This window comes from Lagopus muta, chromosome 25, assembly GCF_023343835.1.
Source record: "Lagopus muta isolate bLagMut1 chromosome 25, bLagMut1 primary, whole genome shotgun sequence".
Lineage (NCBI taxonomy): Eukaryota > Metazoa > Chordata > Aves > Galliformes > Phasianidae > Lagopus > Lagopus muta.
The window spans coordinates 2,438,290-2,454,003 of NC_064457.1; the positions used below are offsets into that span (position 1 = coordinate 2,438,290).

Genomic DNA, 15,714 nt, shown 5'->3' on the forward strand with positions numbered 1-15,714 from the left:
ACACAAAAGTAATTGTATCAGAAACAAAGAGCAATCCACTGCGAGTCGATTGCTGCATCGCCTCCAAGGGTCCAAAGGGCCACGTGGGATGAACGGCTAAACTGTTCTGTGCTCTCCCTCCCCCAGACCCAGAGGGGTTCCAGCTTTGGGAGGGACAAGGCATCTTCCCATGGGCTGCCACGCAGTGCTCCAGCATTGCTACTCAGCACACACAGCTGGGACCGCCTGCAATGTTCCACCCCAGTGAGACAGATCTCAGCACAGAGGGAAACTTTCCCTTTAAAATCACCATGCGATCTCTTGTGCCCGATGCCAGGACTCTCAAACTGAGCCCAGCCAGCATTGAGCTAACAGGCAATTACAAAAATCTGTGATCACTCCTTGCTCTCTTGATGTTCCCTTTGGAGGCAGGAGGAGCTGCTGCTCAACTCTCAGCCCCATACGGGCCGCAAAGGGATGCAGGCAGTCCCTAAGGGCTGTGGCACTGCTGTGAAAAGCCACGATGTAAGCCCCACTAAGGACAAAACCACCAATTCTCAGCACCTCCTTTGTCCAGGCAAGCATCAGCTACGTAAATAAGAGATGTTTTTGGACCAGTAACTCTCAGAAATGAAGCGAGACACGAGGAGCTCCAATACTTCCATTAATGCTCCATTTGCACCAGGTCAGCAGTTCTCAAGGGCAGTGGGACAGGCACAGACACATCCCTGTATTTCCTGTTGGACCAAAATCCCCCGGCTCCAACCAGCACTACTCTGACTTGCTGGGAACTCCAACGCCTCCAACAGAGCCCTCAGAGCACAAAACATCCCCCCAGGAAGCTCCAAAGGGAGGGGAAAGCGCTTCAGTTCCATACAGCAAACCTTTAGCACAGCTCTGGGTGCAGCTGGCTGTGAGCAGGCAGATGAGAGCGAGATGAAAGCGGGTCTGAGGGATGCCACAACATCAGAGCACAACAATAAAGAGGATTCCTACGGCAGATTCCCCCAGTAACAGAGCAGCAGCTAGCTTCTCATTAGCAGGGTCTGCTTCGTCACTGCTACGAGAGCGCTGACGTCTTGTGCAAGCATCACAGCTCCAAGTGCTGGGGATTCATCCCGAAATCTGCACTGTGTGCCAGCAGGTCTCCCTCGTCCCCTACCTGATCTGGGAGCTGCACCACTGAGGGCAGAAGCTCTCAGATCCACGCTGTGCCATGCAAAGGATGGGAGGAGGGAGCGGAGCGCGGTGCAGCCGGAGCAGCAAACCCAGAGCTCCTGCCCTCGGGGAGGGGAGAATTCATACACACAGCTGAGAACTACTGGGGTTTCTGAGCAGTTTTTTTTTCCATATGGCCACCAGAAGACGTGAATCAAGTCGCTTTTATCACGGAGTGCCTTTGTCCCAGAGCTCACCTTCACTTCACAGCAGGCAAAACAAGCAGCTCCATCTGCAGAGCAGCTAATCCCATCAGGGCTTACCTGTACCCAGCCCAGCAGCGTTGGGTTTCAGGCATTTAACATAACTGATGCACACCTGGTCGCAGCACACACACGGAGGGACAAGGCAGTGCTGTGCCATGACAACTCAGATGGGTCATGAGAGCTCTCTGCTCCTCCAGAGGACACTGTTTTGAAAATAAACACTGCTCCAACAGCCAAAACAAGGAGAATTAGCAGCAGCGATGCACCTTACACACAGGAGATGGGGATGCTCGTGCAAGAGGACAGCTAATGGTTCAAGGAATGTTTGGGTTGTGCTCAGGGACGTGGTTTAGTGAGAGCTATTGGTGATAGGCGGATGGTTGGACTGGGTGAACCTCGTGGCTCTTTTTCAACCTTGGTGATTCTATGATTCTAATGCAGGAGGGGCTGCAGGACAGATGCAGCATTCCCAGCAAAGGGTGAAGGCGTTCATCACCACCACAGCTGGACACAGATGGAACTTCACCCTCTGAAGGCTCAGAGATCTGCTCGTGCCCACTGAAAAAGCAGCTGTAAAGAAAGCAAAGTTACACTGCTGTGTAAAGCAGTTTAAGATCTCATACACGAGTCTGCAACCAAAGCTTTCAGTTAAGATTTTCCACAAGCATGACTGAATGAAAGCAGGTTTAAGCCACAAGGAGTTCAGGTGCTTTGGGTGGGAGGGGGTGACCCAGAGGCTGCATAGGAGCGCTGCCCTCGGGCACAACATGAATCAGCACAGGGAGGATCTTCTCTACACCTCAGGTTGAGTTATTTCATCTGAAAGGCAAGGCTCTGACCCATGCTGAGAGCACAAAGTCAAATGATGATACTCAGGTGATGACAATTAGGACTAATCTGCATCAGATTTACCTGCCTTGAAATAGAAGCGGTTAAAGCCTCGCAAGCCCCCCCAGCGATGCTGCCGCTGCTTCAAGTTATTTTTTGCTGTGTCAGCACAAACTGCACCTTCCCTCTGGCATTCAGGATCAGATGCACACGACAGGAGAGCAGCCCATGACAGGGCAGGAGCACAGAATCCTTCCCTTGTTCCAGTCGGACACGGTGAAAAGGCAGCGCCGCAAAACGTCGTACGTGGAGCAACAGCCCTGCAAGCGTTCTGCATTCAGAGCTCAGCCCCACAGAAGGCTGATTGTCTTGGTTTTCTGAAATAGCCAGCACTGGAATAGCAGCAGTCACATGGAGCAGGGCTCCGATTCACACAAAAATAGGCAGACTTCACCGTTGTGGTTTTTATTTGTGCTACTGTCCCAGCCCAGAAACGGCAGTAGTTGCTCAAAAGGAATCTTCTCCTCCTGGCCAGTGAGATGCAAGCTGTAGCAGAGCTGGAAGCACACAGAGCCTTGGCCTCCTCACATCTGCCACCACCCCACACACTGAGCACAGCTATGATTTGCACTGAAGCCACGCTACTATGGCAGAACATGGCACGGTGGGACACACAACTGCCCCTAACAGCACTGCGAGAGCTCAGCCTGGGTCCTCAGCAATTGCCACCTCACACTTTCCATTATTCTGGCTCACTTTGTTCCAAAAAAACAGAAACCTGCAGCCCAGCAGCCATCCCCTGGCACCCAGACCACAGCATGTGGGCAGGGGGGGCAGTGGGGCAGGAGAAGCTCTGCACAGAGGGGATGGAAGGGGCTGCAGCACATCGCAGCCTGGGCTGCACAGAAGCTGCACTGCTCCCTTTCAGCGGGTGCAGGAAAGGCACCCATGGCCAATGCAGCTGCAGCTCCCACCTGGCATGCGCTCACCTCCTCCAGCACTCCCAAGGCCAGCTGCTGTGGGTCACAGAGCCACAGGGCTTCAGCCACCCAGATACAAATAGGAGAGAAGGGGGAGGGGAGGGGGAAAGAAAGAAAACGCTACCAGGATGCAAAGCACTGACACTGTAATATTCGATCCCTTCCTGCAACGCAAGGTGCCTTTACTTGCATGGCACAGTGAGAAGCAGCTCCCAGAGGCACGTGCATGCCAGCAGCTCCTGCAGCATCCCAGCACGAAGAGCTGCTGCTTTGCAAGGGACTAAATGGGCAGAACTAAAGCAGGGAGCTGCTGATAGGGACAGAAGAGGACAGCGTGCCACCTGGCCAGCAGCAGCTTCCCCATCACAAGGCATTGCCTTGGAGGACTTAATACCTAACGCAGTTGAAAGATTAAATAACTAACTTGATAACAGAGAGCCAAAGATAAGACACACGGAAGTGAGACGTTCATGCATTGATGTTTAAGCTAATCTGGACTGCAGCAATTTCTTGCTGGGTTCCTACAGGCGATTTACCTGCAAGGTCACCCGAACCCTTTGCTGCCCTCCACCCCCAGCTGGGCAGGGACCACACAACTCAAACCCACGTTCATTAGGCACACACGCACAAATTCCCCTCTTTGAGGCCTTTCTTTTCTCCAAGAATCCATTTTTGAGACTTCTATAAACCCTCCCCTAAAAACAAATGAGAAGAAAAAAACCCGACCTTGCTTCTTGCTCCAGAGCGGATTGGATTTGGTAATGCAGTGTAACATCATCAGCCCCGAAGCAGCAAAAGCTCAATATTGGTCATTAAATAGCAGCCACCAGGGAATGCACTAACTGCTGAGTGCCTGTAAAGCCCTATGAGCTCCTCTGCTGCAAAGACACCCAAATGGAGCCATCCCAGCTCTAATCCAGCTCAACTCACAGAAAACCCCACCAACACAACGGGGGTGGCAGCTCCAAATATTTAACCCAGTATCCTAAGAGACGGAAGCAAGCTCCAGCTGCAAGCAGGCTGGGGTGAAAAAGCACATGTGAGATACGTTCAGCCCAGCCTTGGGCAGTGAATGACAGCACAACAATCAGCTTCCACCCCCCCCAGGTTCACAGTCCTCCATTAATAAAGTCCTGCCTCATACAAATAAAGTCCTGCAACATTTTCTACGTCATTATGTGTTACTATGGAAACTGCAAAATAAACGTCACACATGCAAGCCTACAGCTCTGCTGCATCAGGGATACCTCAGTGCTCCTTATTCCTCTCTTTTAATGTGGTGACCAAACATTTTGAGCCCAATAAGTCACTGCTGTGGCATCAGTGATTCTGCACTGCTTTAAGATACAGAACGTTTCGTTAAACGAGCAGTGCAATGAAGTTACATCTCCCAGGGCAACCCCAGCGTGTGCCCAGCGTGCTGGGAGGCTCTGCAAGAAGTGAAGTGACACTGAGAGCTCCAACAGCACTGTTTGGTGCTGCAGCTGCAGGGACGTCCTCTGTGCAAGCGTGAGAGCTCAAAGTCTGCGGGGATGCATGCATCTAACAGAGCTGGAGCTCTAAAGCAGATCAAATATGTTACAGAGTGGAGTGCTTGAGGACAGAGCACGCTCTGCCATTCATAAGACAGCACCAATTAATCCGCTCCAGCAGCGGCGTCACGAGGCGTGCCGGCCGAACTCCGCCACCATTATCACAGGGAACATCTCGTATTGCAGCTCCCACATCATGGTTGCACATGAGGGAAAGCACGCAGCCATCTGCCAAGGTGCTCACCTGGCAGCTCCCGAGCCTCAATGCAGCCACCCTCCACCTCCCCCCCTTCCCAGGCACAGCAGCACCATGAGCTGCTGCAGCACGGCTGCTCTCAATGCTGCCCAGCACGGCTGCTCTCAATGCTGCCCAGCACGGCTGCTCTCAATGCTGCCCAGCACGGCTGCTCTCAATGCTGCCCAGCACGGCTGCTCTCAATGCTGCCCAGCACGGCTGCTCTCAATGCTGCCCAGCACGGCTGCTCTCAATGCACACACGGCTGTTTGCAGCAGCCTGAGACAGGCCAACAGCAGATGGAAGCTCTCAGCACTTGCACGGCTCTGCAACTGCCCCAGTTGAAATGAACGCTCTTGAAGCAGGGCAGCCCCGCGGTGCTGGGTGGCCACGTGAAGCCTGTGCCAGGTATCTCCTGTAAATAGCTCGTCCAAAAGGCAACCTCACCGCAGAGAAGGTCAGGGCGGAAAGAAGAGCTGGATGTTACTCAAGCAAAACAGTTTGTCCCATCGATGCCCAGCAGCACATCGGAAAGTCGTGCGAAGGCACAGAACTGCAGCTCAGGCTGGAGAATGGAACCAGCACAAGCACAGGACCCAGACAGGCAACTCCAACTGACCCAACGGCAGCTTGCTTCTGCCTCCTGGCTGAATCACTAACCACTAAGACCACAAACAGGCAAAGGCACGTGTCTGTCTGTCTGTCCCTTCATTCAGAAACATAAGTCATAGCCGGGTTGGTGCTGAAGTTCCATCTGGTCTAAGCTCCAGGGACGGCCCAGCAGAGCCACGCAGCTCTCCAAGCCTTGGGAAGGAGATGCTCTCAGCCAGGGTGGAAAAGTTGGGGGAGAGGAGAGTGGAGGGCAAATGAGCAAAGGAAGAGAAATGCTTTCCCAGGCTGGAAGGAGCGCAGCGAACGGAGCTGCTGGAAGAGAGAACAAAGGAGGGGGAAAGAAGCCAACGCTGCTGCATAATGAAAGCCAAAGTCTTGCAGGGAGAAGCAGCACATCTGCGAAGCTCACCTCTGCGGTCTCTTTAAGGAAGCCCACGTTTACCGTTCCTCCACTTTTTCATGCCAGGCACTGCTACTTTTCATCTTGGATCGGCTTCAGAGAGGACAGAAACGCATCTCTGCGCTTACAGATGCGGTGCATCACAACCCAGGTTGGCTCTCCATCCCCCAGACGGGTGCTTCAGAGCTCAGCAGTTGAGATCAGCTCCAAACAGGGCCCCTGCCCTTTGCTCAAATGCTAACTGCAGCTTCACAGGAGGCTCTGGGAAAGCAGACAAGCTGCCACGCCAGTCCTGTAACACCAGTCCGCATTCACAAACATTGTTCTGCTCCTTCAGATGCCACGATGGACTTATTCCAATGAAAAGTCCACAAATATTTATTCAAACCCGTCCGACGCATCACCCACATCTGAGGGAGAGCCCACTCCTCCTCGCTGTCCCGCTGGGTCAGGGTTGCAGAGACAAAGCGTGCAGGACCCCAAAGGATTGCTGCTGGAGCTCCAGGCAGCACCTGCAGGTCAGCATGCCTCCAGTGCACTCAGAATGCTGCAAGGAAGCTGCTCTGCTGCATTCCACCCCCGAGCCCAGCACCCTCTGCTTGTGACCTCCCCCTCTGACACAACTTCAACCCAGAAAGATATATTTAACCCAAGGCATCAAACTCCCCTTAGGATGGAAGCCAGCACTACCATAATGAGCTCTGCGGGCAGCAACGTGAGCACTGAGCAGACACCCAAACCCTGCATACGGCAGGGACCAAGCTGGGATAAAGTCAAGCAGCGTGCTCAGCATCCCCTGCACCTCTACAAGGTGTGCATGGCCGTGATTTCTACGAGAAACAACACTCATTTTTCCTTACCATCCTTTCCAAGCAGTGTTCTCGTGTGCCCTCTTTTCTTAAAAGCAACAGGGACTGGCAGAGTGTCCTACTTACTCTGGATACCTGATTAAGCGTTTTTGAACAATGAACTGCTCTCTGCTCTTCTGCTTGCACATGCAAAGCAAGCACAGCTCAGGATTTGCTCTCTCTCTCCCCCCCTCCCCAGGTGAAAGTCGTTTGAGGGGCATCACCCCAACCAATGGCGCTGCTGCTGAGCAGAAGGGATTGCAAGCAATTCAGGTCTGACACAGAGATGCTCACAAACGGGTGAAGAGCAGTGCTGAAGCCAAGACCTACAAACACAGCTGGAAATCAAGGATAAGAAACACACCACGTCAGCACGAGCCAGGAAGTGACAAAATGTCATAAAGAGATGAACTGACAACTGTTCTAAGTAAATGAGAGCAAAACACGTTGGTGATCCATAGGGAAAGCTTCCTCAGTGTGCAGCGCGGGATCTGCCCCATGCCACTCTCACAGAGGTGTTATTTACAGGCCTGGCCATAGGGGCCACCTTATCTCACTCACACTTGGAAAACAAAAGGAAGGGAGAAAAACCAGAATTTCAGAATTCTGATTGCTCAGCCAACTGATGCACTGGTCACAGCCACCAATGGCTGCCATGCCCAGGAGCAAAACACCTTCCTTACCTCCAAGCCCAGCCAGGCAGCACAAGGAGGAGCCAGCACACCAGCTGTGCAGTGATTCACTGCAACACTGCAGTGCAGAAGGCGCTCGGATTTCCCACTATGACACGGGATAATTACAAAGCCGTGCTCCAGCATCCTGACTGCAGGCACTGCAACCACCAGGCTGCACCCAGGGCACTGCCTGAGCCTGCAGAGCTGCTGGCAATTGGTCGGTGAAGCCCTCAGCTCGCCCCAGGCAGCTTGATGCAACCGCCAGGTGAGAGGTCTGAACTAAATAAGTGAAGCTCCCATCCAGGACTTCCTTCCATCACCTTTTCAGGTGAATCTGTGAATCTCAGCCCCAGGTTGGAGACTGCAAGGGTAACTCACCGATCGCTTCCCAGCTGATGAGCACAGGGCTGCTTGACGCAGGTAACTCATCAGCCAGAAATAGCTGCAGAGTTCTGATGAAACTCATCCACAGCCAAATGCAACACAAAGAAACCAGCCTGAGGAAGGCAGCTGCTACAGACACACGTGGTTGTGGATCATTAATCCGGGAGCAAATGAAACCGTGCAGTGGTCCCCCATCCACCTTAGTGTAAATGCACTGTGAAGAAACCCAACCTGCACGCCCTTTCTTTCTGCATTAGCTGCGTGAGACTCCAGAGTGCCTTATTAAACCAAGCCCAGGGCTGGCAGGGCTTCCCAAAAAAGGTGTAACGAATACCTCCCTGCTTTGTTTATGCATTACACGACGGCCTGGTTATCTGCCTCAGTGACAGCACCTTCCCAGGCAGCAGCTCTGGGAGTGCTCCAAAGGACCTCCTGAGTTGTACTGGAAGGATGCAATCCCTGCTCCACGGGCAGGAGCAGGCAGGACACAGCAGGACAAATGCTTCACGTCTATCCTTGACCAGATGCCGTTTCTGGAATGCCACTGTGCCAGAAAAACTCAAAGGTCAGCTCTTATCTAAGCTTGATGTAAACAGGTCTTTGTTTCTTTTGCATGCTTCTACTTGGATCCCACAGGAAATGCAGTCACTTATTGCAAGCAGGCTGCAGGGCAGCACTCACAGCACTGCTCTGCCTAGGGAGCTCCAAGCCAACAAGTTTCCTGGGGGAAGGAAGGAGCAGCCAGGAACAGAACCAAGGGATGAGGCAGAAGCTTTTAGGCACCATCCGGATATACTGCCTGCTATTGGGACTATGAATAAACACAATCAAAAAAGTCTTCCCTCTAATAAGGAAATTCAGCTAGCTGCAAAATCCAGCTGCATTCGAGCATCCCTGCAACAAGGCTTGGCTTTCTGCACTCCCACAAACGTGGAACAATGCTCCTGTACATCCCAGGAGCTGCCCAAGGCAGCTTCCCAGTGGAAAAGTCAGCCTTTCCCCTTCCTGTCTCCCAGCTCATAGGACTGATTGAGAAGAAGGCTATTTAGATGTGCTGGGATGCACCAGCTCCCAGGGCTGACTCCAGGAGTTCCAGTCACAAGCACAGATGTGCATTGAGCCCCAAGAGCACCGGGGCTCCCGAGACCCAACGTCAAAGCGCTCCTGCCAACAGGACAGTCGATGCTGCAAAGGCAAATGCTGAACACCCACGGGCACCAACTCTGAAGGAGGTTGGGGGGCCTGCCCTGGGTGCCAGCAGGCACACACAGCAGCTTCTGACACCGCACACAACAGAAGGAGCACTCTTTATTGGCTTTAAAACCTTTGGCTTTTAAAGAGGGCTGGGGAACGTACAGGCATGACTAACACAGAGGGCAGAGAAGTCAGCACAGGATTTCACGCATCATGTCTCTGAATACCACGCTTCCACTTGGGATTAGGATGAGTGGCAAGGAAATTTCACTTTGCTAGACAACACACGAGCCCATAATATAGGAAATTTAATATTATCTTGGACACAGAACTTTGTCAAATGCTGCCTCTAGTAACTGCTGTAGTAATAAACTCCATTTTGCTACTAATCCCAACAGCTTGCAGGCATTACAAAGCAGGAGTAACACCACTGAACTCATCTCCAACAGCATGAGGGCAGGGTGCCCCTACATCCAACCAGCACACAGAAGCCCAAGCCATACAGAAATTCATCCCAGATAAATTGCTAACACCCCAAAATGAAGTTTAGCTAGAATTCAGTATTTGAGAGCTGTAATATGCATCATGTTGATCAGCATTCATCCACGTGAGTGGGTTTTTGGGTGGATGCTCGAGGTAGTGAGCACACACTGCATCACTCAGTAGAGTTTGTCACAGTACAGACCAAGCACAAGCATCGCTTTGGACAACAGCTATCAGAATGCATCCAATTATTTCTCCATAGAGATCTGAGCAAACCCCCAATAGGGGGGGGTGCCAATAAGGCCCCGTTCCAGAGAGGCCCATTTGGGCTGCAGAGCTTACAGTCAGTGGCAGCCGTTCTCCACAGGCTGAGCACAGCTGCAAGCAGCATTTCACACAGCCCAAACACAGAGCACGGCCTTTGCAGAGATCTGCTCTGACAACTTTGATAAGCTCTCCCAGGGAAAAATGCTTTTCTTTGGAAGAATTTCTCCTGTTCCTTGACCTGTCAAGGCCTCTCTCCTTGATGTTGATTTCCCTCCTCCACACACACAAACTCACAGCTAATACTTATGCAAACAGCATCCAGTTAACACCACATTAGGCTGCTGTCACCATTTAATGCCACTCACAAATAAGAAGGTTCCCACCAGTAACCTCTCAGAAATGAAGATGCCACACTCGCTTCACACTTCCACCAGCACCCAGACCAAACCCTTGCAGAGACTTTTCTCTCCCCCGAGCAGTTGAACAAAACATAAAACAAAACAGAACTCTGCCTTGGTTTGCAACAAAGGCTCCCACTGTGAAGAGACAAAGGTTTCAGGGGACAGGTCCAATGCACCAGCAAGCAACCAGACACAACTGGTTACAGTATTTTGGGTCTGCTGCTCCAGCTGCTGCAGGCAGCGTGTCCAGGACTGCTCTGCTACAACACAACTGGGGGCATGAAGAACGTCCTCAGAGCTGAACTAGGGAGCAGCCACAAGTCACACCGCGCCAGTTTTAACCTTTACTGCTTCAATCGAAACACATCCCTGTAACACCCAGGTTCTCCACCTGCCACCTCTCAGCTCACCCTACCAGAAGGAAGCAAAGCAGGACTGCTACTCACAGAGGTATGTGGGGCTGCTCTGGATCTGCTTTGGTCAGTTCCTCCTCCTCGACGTCAGACTCCCCTCCTGAGCTGCTGTCAGTGACATCCGAGTCGAACGCCTGCTCGCTGGATCTCAGGTTGGCCATGCCACTGGCTGTGAATCTCTCCAGTTCTTCCGATATCGAATCGCTCTTCAAGAAGCTGCTTAGGCCTTCCGAAGTAACTGTCTCACTCGCAGCTTTCCTCAAAGCTGCTTCTGCTTTTCTGGTCAACATCAGTTGGCTGCGATGCCTCACAGGGTCCAAAGTCGGAAGCTTGCTCAGAGTTTTCTCCAAGAAGCCGCCCAACTGCTGCTGGATGTGTCTCTCCACCTGCTTCGCCTGCACCACCTGCAAACGTTTCTGCAGCCTTCGAGCTCGGTTCTCAATGTCTGCCTGCCGTCTCAGCAATGCCCTCGTCCTCATCTCGGAGTCGAGAGCGCTGTGATGGCCGGCTGACAGAGAAGGTTTCTGCTCCTCCAACTTACCGCTCCCAAATTCCGAGTGACCGCCAACCCCAGGCAACCTCGTCTCTCCACTGCCACCCTCCAGCACCTGCTGCTGCTCCGTGGAATTAAGGGAAGATTTGTTTGCAGTGCTATTATTGCTAAAAGGAGTCGTGCGTTCCGCATCAAGGCTTCTGTGTGGAAGAGTGCAATTGGTCAACCCGGCCTTCAAGTCCCCCAATTCAGAACCTCCTGCATTATAGTCAATGCCCTGGAGGGCAGCAGCAGGAGAAGCACACTTCCCACCGTTCAGAGCACTAGAGTTCTCATGGTCTGAATTGGTACTTTTGGCCAATTTCTTGGCCAAGCCGTTCACAGGCGCTTGCGGGAGAGGTGGCTGGCTATTAGTACTCATTGTTTTTAGATTCTCCAAAGTAAATTCCAACACCGGTTGCCTCCCCAACAGATCACTCGTTTTCAAGAAGGACTGAGATAAGAGAGAGTGAGATTTAAGGACTGTCTGCTTGTTGAAGACTCCTTGCAGCTTCAGAGGCTCTTTTGAAGAGACAGATGTTACATCCGAGCAGAGATAAGAGGCCACTAGTGGCTGCAGCTTGCCCAGCTCTTCCTTCGTGGGGTTGTTTCGGAAATCTAAACTGGGATCCTCCGGAGCAATGGCTTTCCTTTTGGTGCCGTTGGCAGCCAGGAGGATGTTGTTGGCGTTGCCGTTGCTCTCGGCACTGCCAGGCGACAAGGTGGAGGACGGGGGAGCCAGCTTGAATCGGATGTGGTGAGCTTCAGCTGCTGCGTCAGTGAGAGCGGGCGCCATCGCAGCCATTCAGCACAGAGAGACGGGAAGTCCAGCCTCTCCCGGTGCCGAGGCCAGCTCCACTGCCTCCCACTGCCTCTCCCGAGGACAGCCTGCGGAAAGGGATGGAGAAAGAGAAGGTTAAGCTCCGCACTCACAGACAGCACGGCAAGCAAGGCAATAGCAACGAGATACGCTGACCCCATGCTCTTGTGTGCAGCGCATCCTCCCCATGCCACCAGCAGCCCTGCACCCAGCAGAGCCACCAGGCAGGCGAACACAGAAGTGGCCCTGGGGGGGGGGGGCTGGTGCCAAGGATCCCCCGGAGCAGCCACTGAGCAGGCCCACATCCTTCCAGGCCTTCAGCAACGGTTCCACCCCAGGTACCACAGCCCATCACCCGTTGCACAGCTCACCAGCTGCTTTAAAATCCTTGCGTTACGTCTGCAGAACACTCCTCACTACGACTGCTGCCAACTCAGGTAGAAGCAGTGAGAAACGAGAATCGCAACACGTGAGAGAAAGGCCTTGAAGGGAACAAAACTCCATCTGCTCCAACTCCCAGCGGCTAAAGAAACCCCACAACTCCACATCCTCTGGCAAAGCCACTGAAGGATTTCAGGGAACTCAGCTCCCCGGTGTGCATGAAGCCTACTTTCCCAGAAGTTCATTTCCAAGCAGGCCAGGTGATTTCCAGTGTTAGCCGTTCCTATTTCTCTTTCAAAAGGGATGGATAAAGATTAACTCACACCATGACAGAGCAGTTCTGCACTGACCATAACAGAAAGGCATCAAATCAGTTATGAAAAACAACCAAAGACACTTCATTCACATACACTCCATTTCTTTTTTTCCTTTAGACAGCGAGTTCCTGGTCATTTACCTACTTCCTTTATCACCAAGGAGTGACAGCCCCTTAAATGCCTTCTTGTTTCTGCTCAAACAGCATTCACATCACCCACAGGACAGGCTTTTCTGTCAGTACAGCACTCCCCTCATTCTCCTTGTGCTGCAGAAGTTGAGCAGTACTTCCACAAGCTATTCCAATGTCAATTCAACAATAAGGAACTGCACTGATGCCTTGCCTGATATGCCAATCCTCTAACTTCACATAAATTTGCATAAGCTTGTTGTAGCTGCTCATTAACGCACCCCAATGACCAAATTAACACAGCATTTTGTAGGATAAGTGAGGACTACCTAAAGTTTAAAGATGGTGAATGAGCAAAACTTAGCAGTTTGGTTTGGGCCTCATTCGGCTGCACCAGGGCTGCTCCCCACAGGCAGCAGGTACCTAAGCCAGCCAACAGAACCACGCTTAAATCCCAATCTGCTTCTCTGCCCTCTCCATCCTCCACCTCCCGGGCCTCCAAATCTTGGTAGATGGGCACTGTCCTCCTGCAAGTGGGATCTGAACGCTGCTCTCAGGTCAGATCTGAGCAACTCAAGAGAAAGCCCAACTCTCCATCACACAAACCTGGCTCTGTCTCCCAAAGAAAGACCAGCAGAGATGAAATCACTTGCAGCTACGCTGCTAAGACTCACCAGGTCCACATCTCAGACCTCTTCCAGCTGCCCAGCCCACCGATACGTGACACAGGCAGAGAAGATGGGGGAGAAAGGATAGGCTCAGAGGAACTGATAAACAACGATCTGAAGCTTTTGTAACAGCAATACAGAGATGCCAGGTGTGGATCAGGCCTTGAAGCCCCTTCCTACAGAACCTTGCCTGCTTGGCCATCAACACACCTTACCCTCTCTGAACAAGAACACTGCACACCTTAAAAATTTAACAGCCATTGCACTGAAAATACTTTTTACACCGTCACTTGGGCCCATTAATAAAGAATGGCAGTAACTCATCAGAGCAGAAAGCAAAGAGGAACCTGCAGGGAACTTTCCACTTGTAGCTAAAACGCCCTTGGGACAGGAGGGAAAAAAAGAGCAGCAGAATAAAGGACTTCCCCACTTCAGCGTCCCACCAAAGCACACACGCTGGGAGTGCCGCTTCCAGTCGCTCTGCCCTCCAAAGGAAGGTCCTGGATCGCTGCTCTTTGCCACCATGACACGGCAAGATAGGGAGAGCGGCTTAGGAAACACCCACAGCCAAACAGCACAGCAACCCTGCCTGGTGCACAGCACAGCCATCCTCCCCAGCACAGCCACTTCACTGAGTCTGAAAAGCACTCCGGAGCGAATTTGTAGGTCATCAACTTCAGCTGCATTAAGAGAAGTAGAAAACGGAAGGCAAAACTTTGGTGCTGCCTCTTCTTCTGGGTGAGCAAGCCGCCTTAAAAAGAAAGCCCTCCCACTAAGGCAGCGCAGTCCTCCCTGTGCTCGCTGTGTTGTGGACAGCATTTGTAATTCTGAAGCCTGGAAAGGCTCCCTTAGTAAGTTTTTGTTCTGGTAGCTTAAAGATGACCTCCAAAAGGCACTGCGTGTATGTTCGTTTCATTGAAGTCCTTGGAAACTGTGCGCTAGGCAGCACTGAATTACCAACAGACCTTGGAAGAAACGCTAACGATCATCTGGGACCAGGCTTTGGGGAAAAGGATATCAGCAGAGTGAGGCGTTTGCTATTAAATCTCCCATTCAAAGCACCAGGAACTTCCATTGAGGACTGAGGGGAGGTGGGCACAAGGAGAAGGAACAGAGAAAGGGTCATTGGTGTGGACACAGCCTGGGGGACTCAGAGAGCTTTCCAAGAGTTCTGACCATCATTCTAAGAACAACCTGACTGTTCTGAACCCCCTGTGTGCCCTGGGACTCCAACAGGACTGGTGAGCCCACCCTGCAGGTCCCTTTCCCTGCACCCCCCACCCCAGGGGCGAGCATTGGGACCACTGTGGGTCCTGCAGCAGAAGCCTCCAGTCCCACTGCACACATCCCCCAGAAATGGGGCAGCTGGAGCTCACCACAACATCCCCCAAAATCCACCAGCGCATCACTGAGTTTTTATTTTATCATTATTATTTTTAATTTAAATCTAGAGCACTGCCAAAGCAGTTAGCATTAATTAACCGAGGGAAGATGAAAGGCTCCAGCAAGCAGCTCGAAGCAGGGGAATGGCAGCTCGCCTGGCTGCCCTCGCTTCCTCAGGAGCCCCACATGGCCACCGAGGGAGCAGAGCCCTGGGACAGCTGTCCTCAGCCACAGAGCCACATCACCTTCACCTCCACTGATGCTGTGTTTCCCACCATCACCCTTCGCAAGCAGAGCAAAGCACGGAGGCAACGCTGGGCTGTTTGGAGAGGCAGGAGGAGGGCTGGTCCTCACACACAGTCACACTGCCCTCCCCAGCAGCCACCAGGTCACGATGCCCCACGACAGCCCTCCTCTGACACACCGACTTAGAGACCATCTGCTTCTGGAACTTGGTTTTAGAGCTAAGCCCCAAAAGGAGAACCGGCTTTCCAAGCACACGACGGTGTTCAAACCCTCGGGATGCAGGCCTGGAGAGAACGTGGGAAGTTGTTGTTCTGTGTGAGAGGAGTTTCAGGAGAAAGGACCGGGCACAGAAGGCTCACAGGGAGACCAGGAGAGCTGCCAGCAATGGGTGCAGCAGCACTGGGGACCTCCGTGCAGGCAGGAAAGCCTCGGCCTGCAGCCCGTGGGCTGCGCTCTCCCCATGGCCCACAGCTGCCTCGTGCAGAGCTCCTCCTGGAGCTGCGTCCCCTGGATTTCTGCAGAGCTGAATTCCCCATCGAGTTTCAACCCCTGACGCCTGTATGTGAAATTCCAGGCTGGTTTCAT

The 15,714-nt window shown here is 52.5% G+C and overlaps 2 protein-coding genes across 7 annotated transcripts in view; one reads left to right on the top strand and one right to left on the bottom strand.

The window, feature by feature from the left end:
- KANSL1 (KAT8 regulatory NSL complex subunit 1) overlaps nucleotides 1-15,714 on the bottom strand; it is a 67,499-nt gene that overhangs the window by 40,544 nt on the left and 11,241 nt on the right. For all 5 annotated transcript variants that reach the window (XM_048926927.1, XM_048926931.1, XM_048926926.1 and 2 more), the window contains exon 2: nucleotides 10,688-12,074. In XM_048926927.1, the coding sequence (XP_048782884.1) occupies nucleotides 10,688-11,991 (1,304 nt within the window). In that variant the 5' untranslated portion in view covers nucleotides 11,992-12,074. The remainder of the gene's footprint in view (nucleotides 1-10,687; nucleotides 12,075-15,714) is intronic.
- Nucleotides 14,581-15,714, top strand: part of STRADA (STE20 related adaptor alpha) — a 99,262-nt gene continuing 98,128 nt past the window's right edge. For both annotated transcript variants that reach the window (XM_048926987.1, XM_048926989.1), the window contains exon 1: nucleotides 14,581-14,590. The gene's annotated coding sequence lies outside the window, so the exon portion shown is untranslated. The remainder of the gene's footprint in view (nucleotides 14,591-15,714) is intronic.